This window comes from Bos grunniens, chromosome 19 (genome assembly GCF_055505025.1).
Source record: "Bos grunniens cultivar Pamir isolate PY7600 chromosome 19, Bosgru_T2T1.0, whole genome shotgun sequence".
Lineage (NCBI taxonomy): Eukaryota > Metazoa > Chordata > Mammalia > Artiodactyla > Bovidae > Bos > Bos grunniens.
The window spans coordinates 18363356-18382760 of NC_141183.1; the positions used below are offsets into that span (position 1 = coordinate 18363356).

At 50.1% G+C, this 19405-nt stretch overlaps 1 protein-coding gene across 7 annotated transcripts in view; it reads left to right on the forward strand.

Moving 5' to 3' along the window:
* ARHGAP27 (Rho GTPase activating protein 27) overlaps nt 1-3510 on the forward strand; it is a 36213-nt gene extending 32703 nt beyond the window's left edge. For all 7 annotated transcript variants that reach the window (XR_015147516.1, XM_086357225.1, XM_086357224.1 and 4 more), the window contains 7 exons: nt 270-375; nt 522-644; nt 718-816; nt 1009-1086; nt 1217-1351; nt 1500-1605; nt 1711-3510. Coding sequence is in view for 6 of the 7 variants with exons in the window: in XM_086357225.1 (XP_086213351.1) it covers nt 270-375; nt 522-644; nt 718-816; nt 1009-1086; nt 1217-1351; nt 1500-1605; nt 1711-1888 (825 nt within the window). In the remaining variant the exon portion in view is untranslated. The remainder of the gene's footprint in view (nt 1-269; nt 376-521; nt 645-717; nt 817-1008; nt 1087-1216; nt 1352-1499; nt 1606-1710) is intronic.
* The last annotated feature ends 15895 nt before the right edge of the window (nt 3511-19405 follow it).

A 19405-nucleotide genomic window follows, 5' to 3' on the forward strand; every position in this document is an offset into this window, starting at 1 on the left:
GAAAAGGTGGGGGAGAACAGGATGCCTGTCCAACACCTGGAGGGCTCCATGTAGCTAAGAGGGGGTGTGAATGGGGTTCCCTGATGGAAGTAAAGCTGAGTTGACCTGGGTAAGGGAACAGAGAATTCTCTGCCAAGGGGTCTTCAGTCCAGGCCTGCTGGGAGGGCATTTCAGTCCCTCACCCCATCCCAGAAGAATCCCCCCACCCCACCCCCCGGCCCCAGCCAGTTGGCCCCAAGCTCTGCCTTTCTGAGATTGTGTGATTCTAGTCCGCAGACCTGCCTCCCGAGGAGGAAAGTGAGAACAGCGGCGTGGACTTTAGGTCCAGTGAGCGCCTAGGAAGCTGGCAGGAGGATGAGCCACGGCCTGGTGCAGGTGTGCTTGGGTCGGGGTGAGGCGGGTGGAGGCGGATGGCAGACATCCTTAAGGGGAGTGGTGACCACCGGGCTGGGGCCGCAGGGCCGCTCAACCATGGTGCCAACGACTGACCCAGCCCTCGTGTTCCCTTTGGCGTTGGGCAGCACCGTCCACCCCGGGGCCCGGAGGCCTGGAGGGTGACGTCAGCAAGGTCCGGCAGAAGCTCCTCAGGTTCCTGCTGAGGCGGCCCACGCTGCAGTCGCTGCGGGAGAAGGGCTACATCAAAGGTACCCGAGGGACCCGAAGAGCGGGGCGCCAGTGGCCCAGGGCCGAGGCGGCGCTGACGAGCCTCTCCCCCAGACCAGGTGTTCGGCTGTCCGCTGGCCGAGCTGTGTGAGCGCGAGAAGAGCTCAGTGCCGCGCTTTGTGCAGCAGAGCATCCGCGCCGTCGAGGCCCGGGGTATGTAACCGCGCAGGGCCAGGCATTCCCGGAGCCTGAAGGCCTCCTTCCAGAACCCCAGACGGAGACCTCCAGGGAGGGGGTGGGGCTCTGGGTCGAGGGGGAAAGAAGGAGAGCTTCCGAGCAGGAATCAGAGCAAGGGCTTTAGCGCCAGCCCACTGAACCCGGGGTCAGCGCCTCCCTCCGCTCCAGGGCTGGACATCGACGGTCTGTACCGCATCAGTGGAAACCTGGCCACCATCCAGAAGCTGCGCTATAAGGTGGACCACGGTGAGGCCCGCCCCGTGGCCCTGCCCCAGGCCTGCAGGCGCTTGAAGGAACGAGCTGACCACCTCTTCTTCCTTCCCCGTATCCCCCCCCTCCCCCGCCCCCCGCCCCGCCTCCCGACCTCCCGCCGCAGATGAACGTCTGGACCTGGAAGACGGGCACTGGGAGGACGTTCATGTTATCACCGGCGCCCTGAAGCTCTTCTTTCGAGAGCTGCCCGAGCCCCTCTTCCCCTTCTCACACTTCCGCCAGTTCCTCGCGGCCATCAGTGAGCGCCTGGGGGAGGTGGGGTGGATAGGGTACAGGTGGGGCTGGGCTGCCTCACGCACGCTCCTGTGGTGACCAGACCCCCGAAATACCGAAGTCAGCCCCCTCTGTTTCCCCTCTCTCCTCCCTCTGACCCGACCCTTACCCAGAGCTACAGGATCCGGCCACGCGTTTCCGCTGTGTGCGGGACCTGGTGCGCTCGCTGCCCGCCCCTAATCACGACACGCTGCGGGTGCTCTTCCAGCACCTGTGCCGGTGAGCGCGGGGAGCTGCGCGGGAATGGGGAGGCGGGCCTGAGGGGACCCGACCCCTTTCCCCCCAGCTCTGGGCATTGATTCCAACCCTCCACCCCCGCTGCAGGGTGATTGAGCACGGAGAACGGAACCGCATGTCAGTGCAGAACGTGGCCATAGTCTTCGGGCCCACGCTGCTGCGGCCCGAGACGGAGGAAGCCAGCATGCCCATGACCATGGTGTTCCAGAATCAGGTGGTGGAGCTCATCCTACAGCAGTGCTCGGACATCTTCCCGCCGCACTGACCGCGGGCCCCCAGCCCCACCCCAGCTGCTGGACCTGGGAGTGGGGGCGGCGACAGTGGTCCTGCATGGGCAGCTGGAGGCCACGCAGCTAGACTGTTTATCTCTGGCTAGACTGTTTATCTCTGAGACCTCCCCTCCCTTCAGACCGTAGGCGGCTGCGAGTTCTGCACCCCTTCGGTTCTGAGGGTATGGTGACCCCTTGTGGGCAGTTCTCAAACTGTGGGGGTTCCTACCCCCCCCACACCACCCCCCCCCCCCCCGCCCCGCGCCCGAGTTGGCCTGTTCGGAGGTTAATTGGGGTCTGTTCTTTACCACAGCGCTACCTACTGGGCACCTGCGAGGATGCAGGGTGGGGGCGAGTTTTTTGGGACAGCCGCTGATGCCCCGGGGACGTGGCCGGGGGCATTCCTGGTTTCGTCAGGCCTGCACCTGGTGGAGGCCTTCACGGAGACCCTGAGGGTCCCCGGCCCTGTGCGTGGCACTGTGCCATCATGAAGCAGCAAGTGACAGCTTCCCTGCTGCGGAAACAGGACTGATCGATCCAGTGGGCAGCTGAACTTGCTTTTCCCCAGGCCTCTGGGCTGAAGCTCCTGCCAGGCTTAACCACTGGCTGGCTGTGCACCATTTTCATCCACTTTCCCAGTTGGAGTTCTGGGTCTCTGCCCTCCCTTGATCCATTTTGTGCTCTGTGCGAGGGTTCTTCCTGGTCACTAAATGTGTACCCTGCACCTGCCACTTGACACACACCATTTCTACTCACAATCCCATTTGACAGATGAGGAAACTGAGGCTTACAGAGGCAAAGTGACTTCAGGGTCTGGTGGGTGATTGGACTCCCCAGCTCAGCCTTCTGTCACACCAGAGCGCAGCTTCCTGTGAAGGTGCCATCAGTCCTTTCAGCTACCCCCCGCTCAACAGCACGGCCTTATGGGTAAAGCAGTGAAACTAAGCTAGTGGGTTCTGCTGAGAACGTCCCTGAGGGCAAAGAGGGAGTCTGCCGAAGCTCTTCTTCTCTGGGGGGAGGAATAATAGCACTGGCAGGAGTTATCCTAGCCCTTCTCAGTGCCCTTGCTGTCCCGTGTACCTCCCTAGTGCCCACCTTGCTGTGAAGAACTGCGAAAGACTGCAGGGTAGGGGGAAGGCAGGCTTGACCTCAGGAAAGGAAGTGCGAACCCGACCCCGGCGTCATCGGCCCCCCTTCCCTTCTCAGACACAAACCACCTCAGTTTATGGGCCTCAGCCTCCTTCCCCCACCCACCCGTTCATGCGTTCAAACAACAGAAGCTAATATTTATTGACATTTGCACCACGCCAAGCATCTTACTTGGATTATCTCACTCATTTCTCACAGCCAATATTTATTATCTGCTTTTCTGTGCCCGGCACTGTGCTCTGGGGCAGGGGTACCGCACACTGCCTCCCTGGTGGAGCTTCTGGCCTGGTGGGTGGGACTGACCCAAGCCCACCCCTGATGCCAGCAGGCCTGGGGCAAGAGTACAAATGAAGGCTTCATACCATACATACATCAACATCTTGTAAAGTTACCAATCAAGATGAATCGATAGAATGTGTTCTATTCTCCTACTTTGTTGTCTAACTTTAAAAAAAAATATTCTCCTGTTTGTTATTGTTATTATTTAATTATTTATTTTGGCCGTTCTGGATCTTCATTGCTGTGCTCGGGCTTTCTCTAGTTGCGGAGAGCAGGGCCTACTCTAGTTGCGGTACACAGGCTTCTCATTGCATTGTCTGCTCTTGTGGCCGAGCACAGGCTCTACAGCACGCAGACTCAGTAGTTGTGGCCCCCAGGCTTAGTTGCCCGATGGCATCTTCCCAGACCTGGGATGGAACCCACGTCCCTGCATTGGCAGGCGGTCTCTTAACCACTGGACCACCAGGGATGTTGTAATTCTCCTACTCTGACAAATATGCTTTTACAATGACCTGGAAAGCCAGGTTCTAACATTAACTTCTTTGGCTCTGCTCTCAACCCAGCCCCACCCCTAATCTTCCCACCCTCAGGGCATCCTGGCCCAAGGAGAGGGACACATGTGGACATTCCAACCATGAGTGCAAACTGCTGTCCCTGGTCACCCCACACAGTCCACACTCTGAGGGAAGGGACATGGGGTCCCACATGTCAGGAGCATGGTCTAAAGGGATGGGCCTGGGCTCTAAGGGGACCCCACAGAGTCCTCATTCTGGGGGGAGAGGCACAGAGAATGTCCAGAGTTGTTCAGTCGCAAAGTCGTGTCCAACTCTGCAACCCCATGGACTGCAGCATGCCAGTCTTCCCTGTCCCTCACTATCTCCCAGAGTCTGTCCAAGTTCATGTCCATTGAATCTGTGATGCCATCCCACCATCTCATCTTTTCTTACCCCTTTCTCCTCCTACCCTTTGTCCTTCCCAGCATCAGTATCTTTTCCAGCGAGTTGGCTATTTGCATCAGGTAACCAAAGTATTGGAACGTCAGCTTCAGCATTAGTCCTTCCAATGAGTATTCAGGGTTGATTTCCTTTAAGATTGACTGGTTGATCTTGCTGTCCAAGGGACTCTCAGGAGTCTTTTCCAATACCACAGTAGAACCTTCTAAAGTGAGACCCATGGCAGGTCAGGGGCCCCTCTCACAGGTCTATGGGCAGAACTAGATGGATATTAAACAGCCAACTACTTGACTAACCATGTTTGTATGGGAGCTGGGAAAAGTGCAGGGTGCTCTGAAGGTGTGTCACTGGGGTGTAACTGTCCCCCAGGGGCCCAAGATGCCTCTGCGTAAGTCACATTTGAGCCAAGCACTAGAGAACGAAGAGGAGTCAACAGGGTGAGGAAGTAAGGGAAGGGGTGTCTAGTCAGAGGGAACAGCATGAGCAAAGGCTCTGAGGCAGGGAGGCTTGTGGGGAGAACAAAATCTGAGCGATGACCATGGTGACCGAAGCCCACAAAGCCAGTGGGCATGGGTGGGAGGTGAGGCTGGAGAGGCCGGCAGAGGGCAGAATGCTCAGGGCCTTGGGACCACGATGAAGGGGGGCCCATGACAGGACAGTGGCAGGAGGATCCTGGGGCAGGAAGGTTTTGGGAAGTGTCAGCTCCCCATCCCAGCCCACCCCAGGTTTTTGACCCTGCCAAGAGTTTGGCGGGTGTTCAGTAATGTAGTCACAGACACGGAAGTCCCAAAATCATCACATTCTATCACCAGGCGGAGCTTCAGAAAGCACCTACTGTGGGGATTTCCCTGGTGGTCCAGTGGTTAAGACTTTGAGCTCCCAATGCAGGAGGCCCGGGTTCCATCCTTAGTCAGGGAACTAGGTCCTGCGTACTTCAACTAAAAGATCCTGCATGCTGCAACTAAGACTCGGTGCCAAATAAATTAGTATTTTTTAAAAGAGAAACCAGGAAAGAAATTACCTCCTACCAATGAGCAAGCTCCTGGAAAGATGTCATAACTCACCTGAAGTCACAGGGCAGGTTGGTGGCAGAGCTTATTGTATGCGGTCTGAGCATCTACTGTGAGCCCACCAGAAATCTGAAGAAGTGAAGTCGCTCAGTCGTGTCCGACTCTTTGCGACCCCATGGACTGTAGCCTACCAGGCTCCTCTCCCAGGCTCCTCCATCTATGGGATTTTCCAGGCAAAAATACTGGAGTGGTTTGCCATTTCCTTCTCCAGGGGAACTTCCCGACCCAGGGATCGAACCCGGGTGTCCCACATTGCAGGCAGACGCTTTACGGTCTGAGCCACAAGGGAAGCCCTTGCTCAGTCATAAACCCTCCACTGCAAGCCAGAAGGTGTACAGTGAATACATTTGAGATGAATTGGATTTTGTCTGAAGACACAAAGATACATAGAAATAGTATCTGCTGTCTTGAAGTGCCATCTGGTTGGGGGGCAGACAAAAATAAGTGGGGGTAGCACAGCTGATAGGGCTGTCACAGGGGGGCCCCTCCCCATCTGTCTCCCTCTCAGCAGAAGCCCCAGGTCCTCGAGAGCTGGGTGGGTGTCTGCCCTGATGTTGCCCTAGAAACAGCCTCTGGTGCCCCTCTGGATGCTAAATCCGGTGGTCACGCCCAGCCCTCATGTGAGCGGACTTCTGAACTGCCTGTCATCCTAGAGACACACCATCCTTCGCTCGCAGCAACAAGAGTCTTTGCCCAGCCTGTAAATGTCCATGGCCCACTGCTCTCTCCCTCCACCCTCCCTGACGAGCCTCATCCAATCCACTCTGGGGACTCAGTCACCAAGCCAGCATATGAGTCACCCAGATCTCTGTCAGCAGCCCAAATGGCTCTTTTCAGAGTTCCAAGTGCAAATGTCCACCCACACGGGGGGCCGCCAGGCACCCCAAGTGCAGCCGGCCTGCAACAAAACTGAAACCAGCCCCTCCCCCTTTTCAGGGCACAGCACCTCCAAGCACCCGAGGCGCCTCTCCCTCCGCAACCAGTCAGCCACCAAGTCCCTATCTTCCTCCTCCTAAATATTTCCCAGCTAGCCCTCTCCCACCTCCACTCAGACTCTCATCTGGATCGGCTTCTTCCTTCCCTGTTCCATCCTCCCCTTAGCAGCCATTTGACCAGACCCCTGAGGCCCTTCCCAGCCACACCTTCCATCTCTGCACACCTCTGTGCCCATGGGTGTGGCTCCCAGCCCACTCCAGAATGTTCCTTGCCTCCCTGCCTTTGGGCCCACAGTCTCCCAACTTCCTCCCCTTCCCCTGGCCTCCTCTTCCTCCTCCCAGCCTCACCTCAACACCTGCCCCAGATCTCAGATCTCTTCTCATAGCAGACAGGCCTTTCTCTCTCATCACACTTGCCTCCCTGTGATGTAACTGTGCCTCCACGTCCTTGTTGTCACCTCTAGTCTACAGGCTACATGTCTTCAAGATTCATCCATGTACATCATTCACTCTTACGGCCAAATAACATTCCACTGTACGATTTTGTTGTTGTTCGGTTGCTAGGTCACGTCCAACTCTTTGAGACCCTATGGACTGCAGCACTCCAGGCTTCCCTGTCCTTCACCATCTCCTGGAGTTTGCTCAAACTCACATCCATTGAATTGATGATGCTATCCAACCATCTCATCCTCTGTTGTCCTTCCCACCATCAGGGTCTTTTCCAATGAATTGGCTTTTCACATCAGGTGGCCAAAGTGTTGGAGTTTCAGCAACAGTCCTTCCAATGAATATTCAGGGTTTATTTCTTTTAGGATTGACTGGTTTGATCTCTTTGCAGTCCAAGGGACTCTCAAGAGTCTTCTCCAATATCACAGTTTGAAAGCATCAATTCTTTGGTGCTCAGCCTTCTTTATGGTCCAACTCTCACATCCGTACATGACTACTGAAAAAAACATATACGTAACATCTTTTTTTCATCCATTCACTAACTGATGGACATTTGGATTGTTTCCATTTGGGGGCTGTTATGAATAATACTGCTGTGAACATTCAGGCATGAGTTTCTAACGTGGAAATACCGTCTTAGTCAGCTTGGGCTTCTATAACAAAATAACATAGACTAGGTAGCTTCGAAAACAGAAATCATTTCTCTCAGTTTTGGAGACCGGAATTCTGAGATCAGGGTGCCAGCACAGTGGGGTTGTGGTGAGGGCTCTCTTTCTGGCTTGCAGATGGCCGCCTTCTTGCTGTGTCCTTATACAGCAGAGAGAGGGAGAGGGAGGCAGGGAGAGAGAAAGTTCATCTCTTCCTCTTTGCTTTTTTTTGAGTCAAAAAATTTAAAAATCAAAAGTAAAAAATATTCATTAATTTATCAAATATTTTGAGGGGTAAACTTAACAATAGCCAAGCACTGACTACCATTGGCCAGTTTCATTTTCAAGGGAAAGTGAATACGAAGTCTTGAGAACTCATTCTGGTTATCTTCTGCTGCACTTTAAAATGGGAACCAGCCAACTCACTATAATGCCTCACTCAATATCCTTAAAAACTTACATTGCATTGTCTGAAAACATAATTTATTTCAGCTTCAGTTTTATGAATTTATCTATAATAGGAATCAACCAATTAATTATAGTACATGTGATTCAATTTAAAAGTTATAATCAAGCTTTTTGTGGCATAGTTCATAGTAAAGAAAATTAATGCATTTTAGGGCCAAATTTGGCTTCCCAGGTAGCTCAGTTGGTAAAGAATCTGCCTGCAATGCAGGAGACCCTGGTTCTATTCCTAAGTTAGGAAGTTCCACTGGAGAAGGGATAGGCTACCCACTCCAGTATTCTTGGGCTTCCCTGGTGGCTCAGATGGTTAAAAAATCCACCTGCAATGTGGGAGACCTGGATTCAATCCATAGGTTAGGAAGATCCCCTGGAGGAGGGCATGGCAACCCACTCCACTGTTCTTGCCTGGAGACTCCCCATGGACAGAGGAGCCCAGTGTGCTACAGTCCATAGGGTCACAGAGAGTGGGACACAGCTGAGCACAGCACAGGGCCAAATTTACCAGTTTGTTTATTTTAAAAATGATTCTGGTAATGGTTTTCTTTTTTTAATTATTTTATATTGGATTCTAGTTGATTTACGATGTTGGGTTAGTTTCAAGTGTGCTCATCTCTTCCTCTTCTTATAAAGACACTAATCCCACCCTGAGGCCCCACCCTCATGATCCATCTAACCTAATTACCTCTCAAAGGCCCCGCCTCCAAACACCATCACATTGGGAGTTAGAACTTCAACACATGACTTAGGGAGGGACACAGTCAGTTCATAGGAATATGTCTCACTCTCTTCCATATATACTTAGGAGTGGAATTGCTAATTCATACAGTAACTATGTTTAGCTTTTTGAGGAACTGTCAAACTACAGTTTTGGTCAAACTCTGGTTTTCTCCACTGATTGCATCATTGTACATTCCCAGCCTGCAACGTGTGAGGTTTCTGTTCTCTATTGCCTGCTGTGACATCTGTTTGAGGCCTTCGTTCTCCCCAGGCCCCTCCCCCACTCTTTCTCTCTCTCTCAACAGGTGACCTCATTACATCACAGAAAATATGGGAACCCTTGTACATCCCACCATCAAGCTCGGAGCTCCGTCACCACAGCCCCCCTCACCTCCTTGTCCCTGATACCTCAGAGCAGACCTCTCTCCAGGGCACAGCTCATCTCTTGCCTTTGTTTCAGAAAGTATCCCCAATCACAGGCCATTTCCTGTCTTCTGCTTTTAATTGCTGTCTCGGGTTGAGTTCTGCAGGATACGGAGAGAAGCCTGTAGGCAGTTACCTGGGGGGCGTTCAAGGATTGTTGGCATAAAGGCAGTGGCAGGGCTGGACCAAGGGAAAAGCTGAACTGTGACGCAGGCCCATCTCAGGCCTCGGCAGCCCCGCAGGAAACTCAGGCTGGGACACGCTCAGTATGGCCCCACATTGCGACAATGAGGCCAGGACTGTAAAAGGCCTTATCTACCAGTCGTTGAATCATGGCTGCTTTGGACAATTGGGGGAGGTGGGGCTGGCGGCGGGGTGCATGAATTTGAGCAAAGAGACTCTCTATAGCCCAGGGCTCTTCCAGGAGAGAGGCTCAGATGAGAGCTCTCAGCTGCCAACCTTCCCGAAGCTGGGGCAATTAGTGCTTCAGTCCTGGAGGGGTACCTGGGTGGTACCCAGGGCAACCACCACAACATCCAGGTGGCTCCTTCCTCTCACCATTTTCAGCCCTTGCTCACTCTTCCAGGCTTCCCTGGTGGCTCAGAAGGTAAAGAATCTGCCTGCAAGGCCAGAGACCCGGGTTCGATCCCTGGGTCAAGGAAGATCCCCTGGAGAAGGGAATGGTAATCCACTCCAGTATTCTTGCCTGGAGAATCCCATGGACAGAGGAGCCTGGCAGTACATGGGGTCACGAGGAGTCGGAGTCGTCTGAGTGCAGTTCTGTTCTCCCCTTCCTCAGTCATCTTTTCATATTCCGCTTAGGCAGCCCTTCCTCAGGCAGCCCCTCTCCATGCCCAGCTCAGTCAGTTTTCTTGGTTATATACCATTGGAGACCCACGTGCCTCTCTTATCTCAGCTTGGCATTTTACAATCATATATCATGATTATTTATTGTTATCTACGCCCAGTAGCACTAGTGGTAAAGAACCCGCCTACCAGTACAGGAGATAAAAAGAGAGGCAGCTTCAGTCCCTGGGTTGGGAAGATCCCCTGGACGAGGGCATGGCAACCCCCTCCAGTACTTTTGCCTAGAGAATCCCCTGGACAGAGGAGCCTTGTAGGGCTACAGTCCATAGGGTCACATAAGAGTTGGACATGACTTAGCGACTTTACACACACCCACCGCCATGATACTGTAAGCCCCAGGAGGGTGAGAACTCTGTTATTGCTCACCCGAGTATGCCTGGCACGTAGCACAGTGCCTGGCACGTGATAGGTATTCGTTAGATACTCATTAATGAACCAACGCATGAAAAGGTAGAGAGTCAGAGTTCAGGACCCAGCTCTGCCTTTTCCCATCAAGGGATCTTGGCCAGGTTTTACAGCTCAATGTGCTCATATGGATGGTCAGGACATTCACACTGATCTTGGAGAGTTCTTATGATTATAAAATGAGGCACGTGCAACACGCATGGCCCAGAAACTGATGCAGAAACATTGTGAAGTCCTGCTAATCTTCCTTCCTCGGACCCAAGGATAGTCCTGGGTCCTGGGGCAAGACAGTCTCTATGATGGGACCCGTAGAAGCGTCCTGGAGGAGCCCCCAGGGTGCAGCCACAGGGCAGGACAGCACACTGGGATATGGCTTTTTTGTTTCCCGGCAGTCCAGAGCAGCCTTTTCTCTAAGACTGAGCCCCAGGAATGTATTCGTGATACCCAAGAGGACACCAGCATTATGCAGAAACATTTTCATCAGTTCAGTTCAGTCGCTCAGTAGTGTCTGACTCTTTGTGACCCCATGAATTGCAGCACACCAGGCCTCCCTGTCCATCACCAACTCCCGGAGTTCACCCAAACTCATGTCCATCGAGTTGGTAATGCCATCCAGCCATCTCATCCTCTGTCATCCCCTTCTCCTCCTGCCCACAATTCCTCCCAGCATCAGAGTCTTTTCCAATGAGTCAACTCTTTGCATGAGGTGGCCAAAGTACTGGAGTTTCAGCATTAGCATCAGTCCTTCCAAAGAACACCCAGGACTGATCTCCTTTAGAATGGACTGGTTGGGTCTCCTTGCAGTCCAAGGGACTCTCAAGAGTCTTTTCCAACACCACAGTTCAAAAGCATTAATTCTTCGGCGCTCAGCTTTCTTCACGGTCCAACTCTCACATCCATACATGACCACTGGAAAAACCATAGCCTTGACTAGACGGACCTTTGTTGGCAAAGTACAGTCTCTGCTTTTTAATATGCTATCTAGGTTGGTCATAACTTTCCTTCCAAGGAGTAAGCGTCTTTTAATTTCATGGCCGCAACATTTTCATAGAGGCTTATTATTGGGTTACACATGTAAGCAGCTTCTGTCAATGGATAGTTCTACCACTCCCAGGCTGTATTCTTGTGAAATTTTATTAACATATTTAAATAAAACATCTTACTGAAATAGGACTAAATATTTAGCTGGTGAAATGTTTGCCTTTCGATACTTAATTAGCCTTCTAACATCATATAGAGGAAAACAGCCATTGAAATGATTTAGCGTGATATAGAAAAGTACTCGGAGAAGGCAATGGCACCCCACTCCAGTACTCTTGCCTGGAAAATCCCATGGGCAGAGGAGCCTGGTAGGCTGCAGTCCATGGGGTCGCTAAGAGTCAGACACAACTGAGCGACTTCACTTTCACTTTTCACTTTCATGCATTGGAGAAAGAAATGGCAACCCACTCCAGTGTTCTTGCCTGGAGAATCCCAGGGACGGGAGAGCCTGGTGGGCTGCTGTCTATGGGGTCGCACAGAGTTGGACACGACTGAAGTGACTTAGCAGAGAAGTGCTAAGGACTTCCCCGGTGGTCCAGCGGTTAAGAATCTACCTGTGAATGCAGGGCACACGGTTTCAATCCCTGGTACTGGAAGATTCCACATGCCGAGGAGCAACCAAGCCCATGAGCCCCATCTACTAGCTTGCACTCTAGAGTCCGTGTGCTGCAACTCCTGAGCCTGTGCACTTACAGTCTGTGCTCTGCAACAAGAGAAACCTGCACACTCCAACTGGAGAGTGGCCCCCGCTCGCTGCAACTAGAGAAAGCCCAAGCACAGCAACAAAGGCCCAGCACAGCCAAAAATAAATAAAAGCAAATCAATTAACTTTTTAAAAAGTGCTCAGATATGATTTTCATACACGACTGTATCTAGATATGAAGCTTGAGGTGTCTCCAAATTTTTTAACTTAAAAAAAATTTGTTTCCAGACTACAAAATTTATGTCATCATTTAAAAATTTTGAGAGAAAAACTTTTTTTAAAAAAAGACTGAGCCCCCAGTGTTAGGAGAAGGGCATTTTGTCCACTTGAGGACCAGAGCATCAGAGATGAGAGAGTGCTCCCTTAGGCCAGTACAGGACAGGACCCACTGGAATTAACAAGCAAGTCTCCCCAGGCAGAAAGTGAAAAGGAACTAAAGAGCCTCTTGATGAAGACAAAAGAGGAGAGTGAAAAGGCTAGCTTAAAACTCAACATTCAAAAAACGAAGATCATGGCATCCGGCATGTTTAGGATTTAAAGGAAATCAACACTGAATATTCATTGGAAGGACTGATGCTAAAGCTGAAGTTCCAATACTTTGGCCATCTGATTCAAAGAGCTGACTCACTGGAATAGACCCTGATGCTGCGAAACACTGAGGGCAGGAGGAGAAGGAGGCAGCAGAGGATGGGATGATTGGATGGACATGAGTTTAAGCAAACACCAGGAGATAGTGAAGGACAGGGAAGACTGGTGTGCTGGAGTCCATGGGGTCACAAAGAGTTGAACATGACTAAGCAAATGAACAACAACAATCCCCCAGGTTGTGGGGCCCAGCCCCCTGTGTCCACCAAGAGGGAGTATTCTTCTATTGCCAGCCTCAGAGGAGAGCTTGGTTTATTGAAGGAGGTAGCACTTTTCATTCAACGGACTTCATCCTCTGTAGCCCACCAGTGACACAAGATAGAGATAAACAGGTAGCTGATATGGCCAGCTGTGCTTTTTTTCCCCTTTGCATAAGCTATTTATTTTGAAAGAATTATTGACTCAAAAGAAGTCACATGAATAGTACAAAGAAGTCACATGTACACATCACCCAGCTTCCCCCAGCAATGACAATTTACATGATTGTCGCTTGTTACAACGGAGAAGGCAATGCCACCCCACTCCAGTACTCTTGCCTGGAAAATCCCATGGACGGAGGAGCCTGGTAGGCTGTAGTCCATGGGGTTGCTAAGAGTTGGACATGACTGAGCGACTTCACTTTCACTTTTCACTTTCACACATTGGAGAAGGAAATGGCAACCCACTCCAGTGTTCTTGCCTGGAGAATCCCAGGGACGGGGGAGCCTGGCGGGCTGCTGTCTCTGGGGTCGCACAGAGTAGGACACGACTGAAGCGACTTAGCAGCAGCAGCAGCAGCTTGTTACAAAAGCCAGAGAAGTGATTGACATTAGACACAACTAGACTACAGACCTCTCTCAATTTCACCATTTTGGGCATGCACTTATTTCTTGTGTTTCTTTGTGTATAATTCCATAGCATTTTGTTACATGTCTAGATTCATCTAACCACCGCCACAAACAAGATACAGAATTGTTCTATCACCTTAAAAGAAATGGCTTCTGATGCCCTTTTACAGGCTTGCCCTCCCTCCCCTTCCTGGATGACTGGCAACCTGGCAACAGTTGTGTCATTTCGAGAATGTTACATAATGGAGTCATAAAGTATGTAGCCTTTTGAGGTTGACTTTTTGCTCTCAGCTTAATTGGAGAAGGCAATGGCACCCCACTCCAGTACTCTTGCCTGGAAAATCCCATGGACGGAGGAGCCTGGTAGGCTGCAATCCATGGGGTCGCTAAGAGTCTGATACGACTGAGTGACTTCACTTTCACTTTTCATTTTCATGCATTGGAGAAGGAAATGGCAACACACTCCAATGTTCTTGCCTGGAGAATCCCAGGGACCAGGCAGCCTGGTGGGCTGCTGTCTATGGGGTCGCACAGAGTCGGACACGACTGAAGTGACTTAGCTTAATGTCCTTAAGAGCCATTTAAGTTGTTGCCTATTGGATAGTTCACTACTTGTTATCAAGAAGCAACAGTTAGAACTGGACATGGAACAATAGACTGGTTCCAAATTGGGAAAGGAGTACGTCAAGGCTGTATATTGTGACTCTGCTTATTTAACTTATATGCAGAGTACATCATGAGAAATACTGGACTAGATGAAGCACAAGCTGGAATCAAGATTGCCAGGAGAAATATCAATAACCTCAGATATGCAGATGACACCACACTTATGGCAGAAAATGAAGAACTCAAGAGCCTCTTTATGAAAGTGAAAGAGGAGAGTGAAAAAATTGCCTTAAAACTCAGCATACTGAAAACTAAGATCATGGCATCTGGTCCCATCACTTCATGGCAAATAGATGGGGCAACAGTGGAAACAATGACAAACTTTATTTTGGGGGGCAACAGATGGTGACTGCAGCCATGAAATAAAAGACGCTTGTTCCTTGGAAGAAAAGTTATGACCAACCTAGACAACATATTAAAAAGCAGAAATATCACTTTGCCAACAAAGGTCTGTTTAGTCAAAGTTATAGTTTTTCCAGTAGTCATGTATGGATGTGAGAGTTGGACTATAAAGAAAGCTGAGCACCGAAGAATTGATGCTTTTGAACTGTGGTGTTGGAGAAGACTCTTGAGAGTCCCTTGGACTGCAAGGAGATCCAACCATTCCATCCTAAAGGAAATCAGTCCTGAATATTCATTGGAAGGACTGATGCTGAAGCTGAAACTCCAATATTTGGCCACCTGATGCGAAGAACTGACTCATTTGAAAAGACTCTGATGCTGGGAAAGATTGAAGGCAGGAGAAGGGGACGACAGAGGATGAGATGGTTGGATGGCATCACCGACTCAGTGGACATGAGTTTGAGGAAGCTCTGGGAGTTGGTGATGGACAGGGAGGCCTGGAGTGCTGCAGTCCGTGGTGTCGAAAGGAGTCGAACATGACTGAGTGACTGAACTGAACTGATTTCACAGTTATGCTTTTAAAGATTCTCTAATCTGTGAGTGGAGGAAGGAGGGAGGGAGATCAATTAGGAAGCTGCCAAAGTCCAGGTAAACATCACAAGCCAGACCTGGGTCCCGGTGAGGTTCCACATTACTTCCTGCCACTGAAACTGGCCCTCAGTGTGTTCTGGCCTCAGGGGTCAGGGTGGGCTGGGAGAGATAGGATTGGGATTGCTGAAGCTGAGATGGCAGTAGGGGGCGCCAGAGGTCTTTTCCCCAAAGGGTGAGTCCCAACCCTGAATACCCCGGACGGTTTGCCCAGAGCTTTAGGCCTCTGTGGGCGTTGGCCAAGAGAACCTATGAGTCTTGTCCCCTACAGCCCCCAACCCCCAAGTTTCAGCGCAGCCCCAAATTGCAAGGCTGGGAGATGAGGCTGATGATGTGTAGAAGGGGAGGAGGCATGTGTGTATGTTAGTCGCCCTTCTGTCCATAGAATTCTCCAGCCAAGAATACTGCAGTGGGTAGCCATTCTCTTCTCCAGGGGATCTTCCTAACCCAGGGATCGAACCCGGGTCTCCTGCATTGCAGGCAGATTCTCTACTGTCTGAGCGTCCAGGGAAGCCCTGGGGGAGGATGTAAGGTGAGACGTGGACCAAGAGGAGATGCAGAGGGAGCAGGCTCTGACTCTTCATCAGCCCAGGGCTCCCGCTCAAGGGGTGGCTCGGAGCTCAGGCCGCCAGGCTGGACCCTGACACCTTCCGCCCCATCCACACTTCTCTGTTCCTGACAGATGCCCTCAGTTCTCAGCCCACTCTTTCAAGAACGCTCCCAAGACGCTGGAGTGCCCCATTCTCTACCCGGCTCTCACATGCCTCTCTGAAAGATGCCTTTTAGCATGAGCCCACCCCCTCTCCCGGGGCTCATCCAGGGTGCTCTGGGCTCTGTGGGGCTTGCAGAGTGGGCCCTGGCTTCACTCTGTGCTGCGCCTCCTAACTGCTGGTGGAGGGGAGGTGGGAAGAGAAGGGCGTCTCCAGGGGCTCCGGCTCCTGTGGGCTTGGTGGAATGGTGCCGAGTGGCAGGCACTGTCTTCCAAACCTGCAGCGGCTCCACCATCTTCTGAATTCAGCCCGCTCTCCTGGCATGATGTTAAGGCTGTCCCAGCCTTCTGGTCCTCTGGCTTGCTCCACCCTTCTGGTACCTGTGGATGCCCGGCTGCCAGAACTCACCAAGCAGCTTTCCACCTTCCACCCTTGCTCAAGCTGGTCCTTCTCTGTCAATGCCCTTGCCTCCCCTCCCCTCATTCTCTTAACTACGTGCCCACTCCTCTAGGAAGCCCAGCACTTAGTAGGTTCAAAAAGTGGGAGTTCCCAGCCTCTGCGCTCTCAGGCCATACATTGTGTGTATTCCATAATAGAAATTTTCTCTTGTAGCCTAATCATTGGTAGTTTACACGACTGCCTCCCCCAGAGACTTCACGTCCATCTCTGGTTCCCCAGAGCCTGGTACTCAGAGGCGATAAGTAAAGTCTGATAGAATAAATGAATGAATGCATCCATTGAAAGATCTTTGAGACCCTCTTCCTGTGATCCACTTCTGCCCTCCTCCCCTTCTGATTATTCCTCTGTGGTTTACTTAAAGGGTGTTCCTTCCCCCGCTGCCCCTGAACACTGGCATTCCACCCTCCACTCTGGTTTGCTCTGCCCTTCTCCCTAGGCAAGCTCACTCACACCAACAGCTTTAACTGCTGTGCTTACTCCATCAGGGCCCCAATTCACCCCATGGCCCTGAGCCCTGTGCATCCTTTGCTTGTTCTTATCTATCTTTCCCACCACCCATCTTTCTCATGAATGTTAAGGTCCATCAGAGCAGAAATCTTATTCATTGGATTCACTGCTACACCTCTGGCACCCATATGTGCTCAGTGAGTATTTGTGAAATGCATAAAGAAATGGGAGACTCTCCCTGTGAGGTCCTGCAAACAGTTCAGATTCCACACATCACAGATTGATTTCACCATCTCCTCCCTCACACAATTTGCTTTTCCAATCTCTGCTACCTCCCTCCTCCTAGTCCTCCAACTTAAAAACCCCACAGTCACCCTAGACATCTCCTTTTACTCTCTTAACACATCAACAGCCACTGCGTTGTCCTGATTCTACCTCTTTCCAGTCCCCACATTCACCCCAGTCCCTGGCTCACCCCTGCTTTAGACCCTTGACACTTACCACCTGGACTTCTTCACCTCCTCCTAACTGGGGTCCCTCACTTCTATTTCTGCTTTTTATTCACATTTTCATCTAAACAATTTTTCTAAAACATTAACTTCAATATGTCAACCCCTTAGTTTAAAAAAAAACAAAAAACACCTCACTGGGGCTTTCCGGGCAGTTCAGTGGTAAAGAATCCACCTGCCAATGCAGGTGATGTGGGTTCGGTCCCTGATCTGGGAAGCTCCCACACGCTGCGGAGCAACTAAGCCCATGCACCACTACTGAGCCTGTGCCTTGAGTCAGCAAGCCACAACCAAAGCCCAAGTGCCCTAGAGCTGGTGCTCTGCAACAAGAGAAGCCACATCAATGAGAAGCCCGCACACCACAACTAGAGTAGCCCCTGTTCACTGCAACTAGACAGAAGCCTGTACAACAATAAAGACCCAGCACAGCCAAAAAAATAATTAATTTAATTAAAATTTTTTAAAATCCTCATTGCATCCACCTCTCCTAACAGTTGTGCCCACCTCACACAGTGGGTGGTATAACTATAGGAGACTCAGGACACAGGGTAGACTGAGGTGATAATTAACAAGGAGCTGCAAAATGAGAAAGTTATTTCTTTTCTAATTCTTTCCAACCTTCTCTTTTTTGGGGTAGGGTGCACCCTGCAACGTGTAGGATCGTCCCTAAATGGGGAACCAAACAAGAATACTGGAATGGGTTACCATTTCCTACCCCAAAGGATCTTCCTGACTCAGTGATTAAACCCCCTGGAGGGATGGAACCCGAGTCTCTTGCATCTCCTGCATTGGCAGGTGGATTCTTTACCACTGCGCCACCTAGGAAGCCACGAGGGAAGACCTCTAATTCTTTCCAGCCTTCTGCAGATATCAAGGGGAAAGTCTCCACGTGCTGCTAGAATGTCATTAACACCTCTTTTTCACTTGCTAATCTCTTAACAGGATTCTAGCCATGCTGCCAGCTGTGTGATATTTAGCTAGAATATAGTAACATTGTCTTCTTTTTATTTTCTGTATTTTGCAATTACCTACCACCCATGAGATCTGATATTGATTTTTTATTCATAGTAATCATGATCAATAAAATTAATTTATTTGGGAAAAGATACATAAATCATATATCCATCAAAGGAATAACATCCAGAATTAAATAAAGAACTCTTGTCAATAAGGAAAATGAATAGAAGTGAAAAATCAAATAGAAAAATGAGCAAAAGGCTTAAACATTTCAAAGAAAGATGATATATAAGGGACCAATGAACAGATGAAAAATGCTCAACCACATTAGTCATCAGAGAAATGTGAATTAAAACTACAATTTGATATCCCTGTACACCCACTAGGACTAAAAAGAAAAAAAGACTTTCAGTATCAAATGTTGACAGGACTGTGGAGTAATTGGAGCTCTGACTCATTGGTAGTGAGGATGTAATTTATAACAACTACTTTGGGAAACTGGCCATATCCACTGAACCTGGGCATTTCCATACTGCTCTCTGACCTAGGAATTCAACCCCTGGTATAAACCCAGCAGAAATGAGTATGTGTGTTCACCAAGAATCATGCATAAGAATGCTCATGGCAGCTCTACTCATAATAGCCAAAAACTGAAAACAAGTTACATGTCAGCAGTAGAATGGAGAAATACATCCTGTTATATTCGCATAATGGAATACTGTATAAAAGTGAGAATGAATAAATTAAACTACACAAATGTTGAGCCAGACATATTAAAAAGAACAGTCTTTACAGTTCCATTTATGAGAAGTTCAAATGCAAACGAAACTAATCTGGGCTGTTACAACTCGGAGAGTGGTAACCTGACAGTGTGTGTCTAGCAGGCGGTACCAGGCCAGCGGCTGAGGGCTCATAATGTTATTGACCCAGGCAAAGAGTTGCTTTTTCTTACTTGAGTGAAAGTTAGTTGATTTGTGTACTTCTTCATATGTGTTGTATGTCAAGAAGAAATGACTTAAATTTGAGTTTTTAAAAGTGAAACATATAAAGACAAGCATTTCAGGAGGGATAAATGAGGAGTTTGGGATTAACATACACACACTACTATATATAAACTAGATAACCAACAAGAACCTACTGAATAGGTTTGTGAATCACTTTGTGAATCACTTTGCTGTATACCTGAAACTCACACAACATCA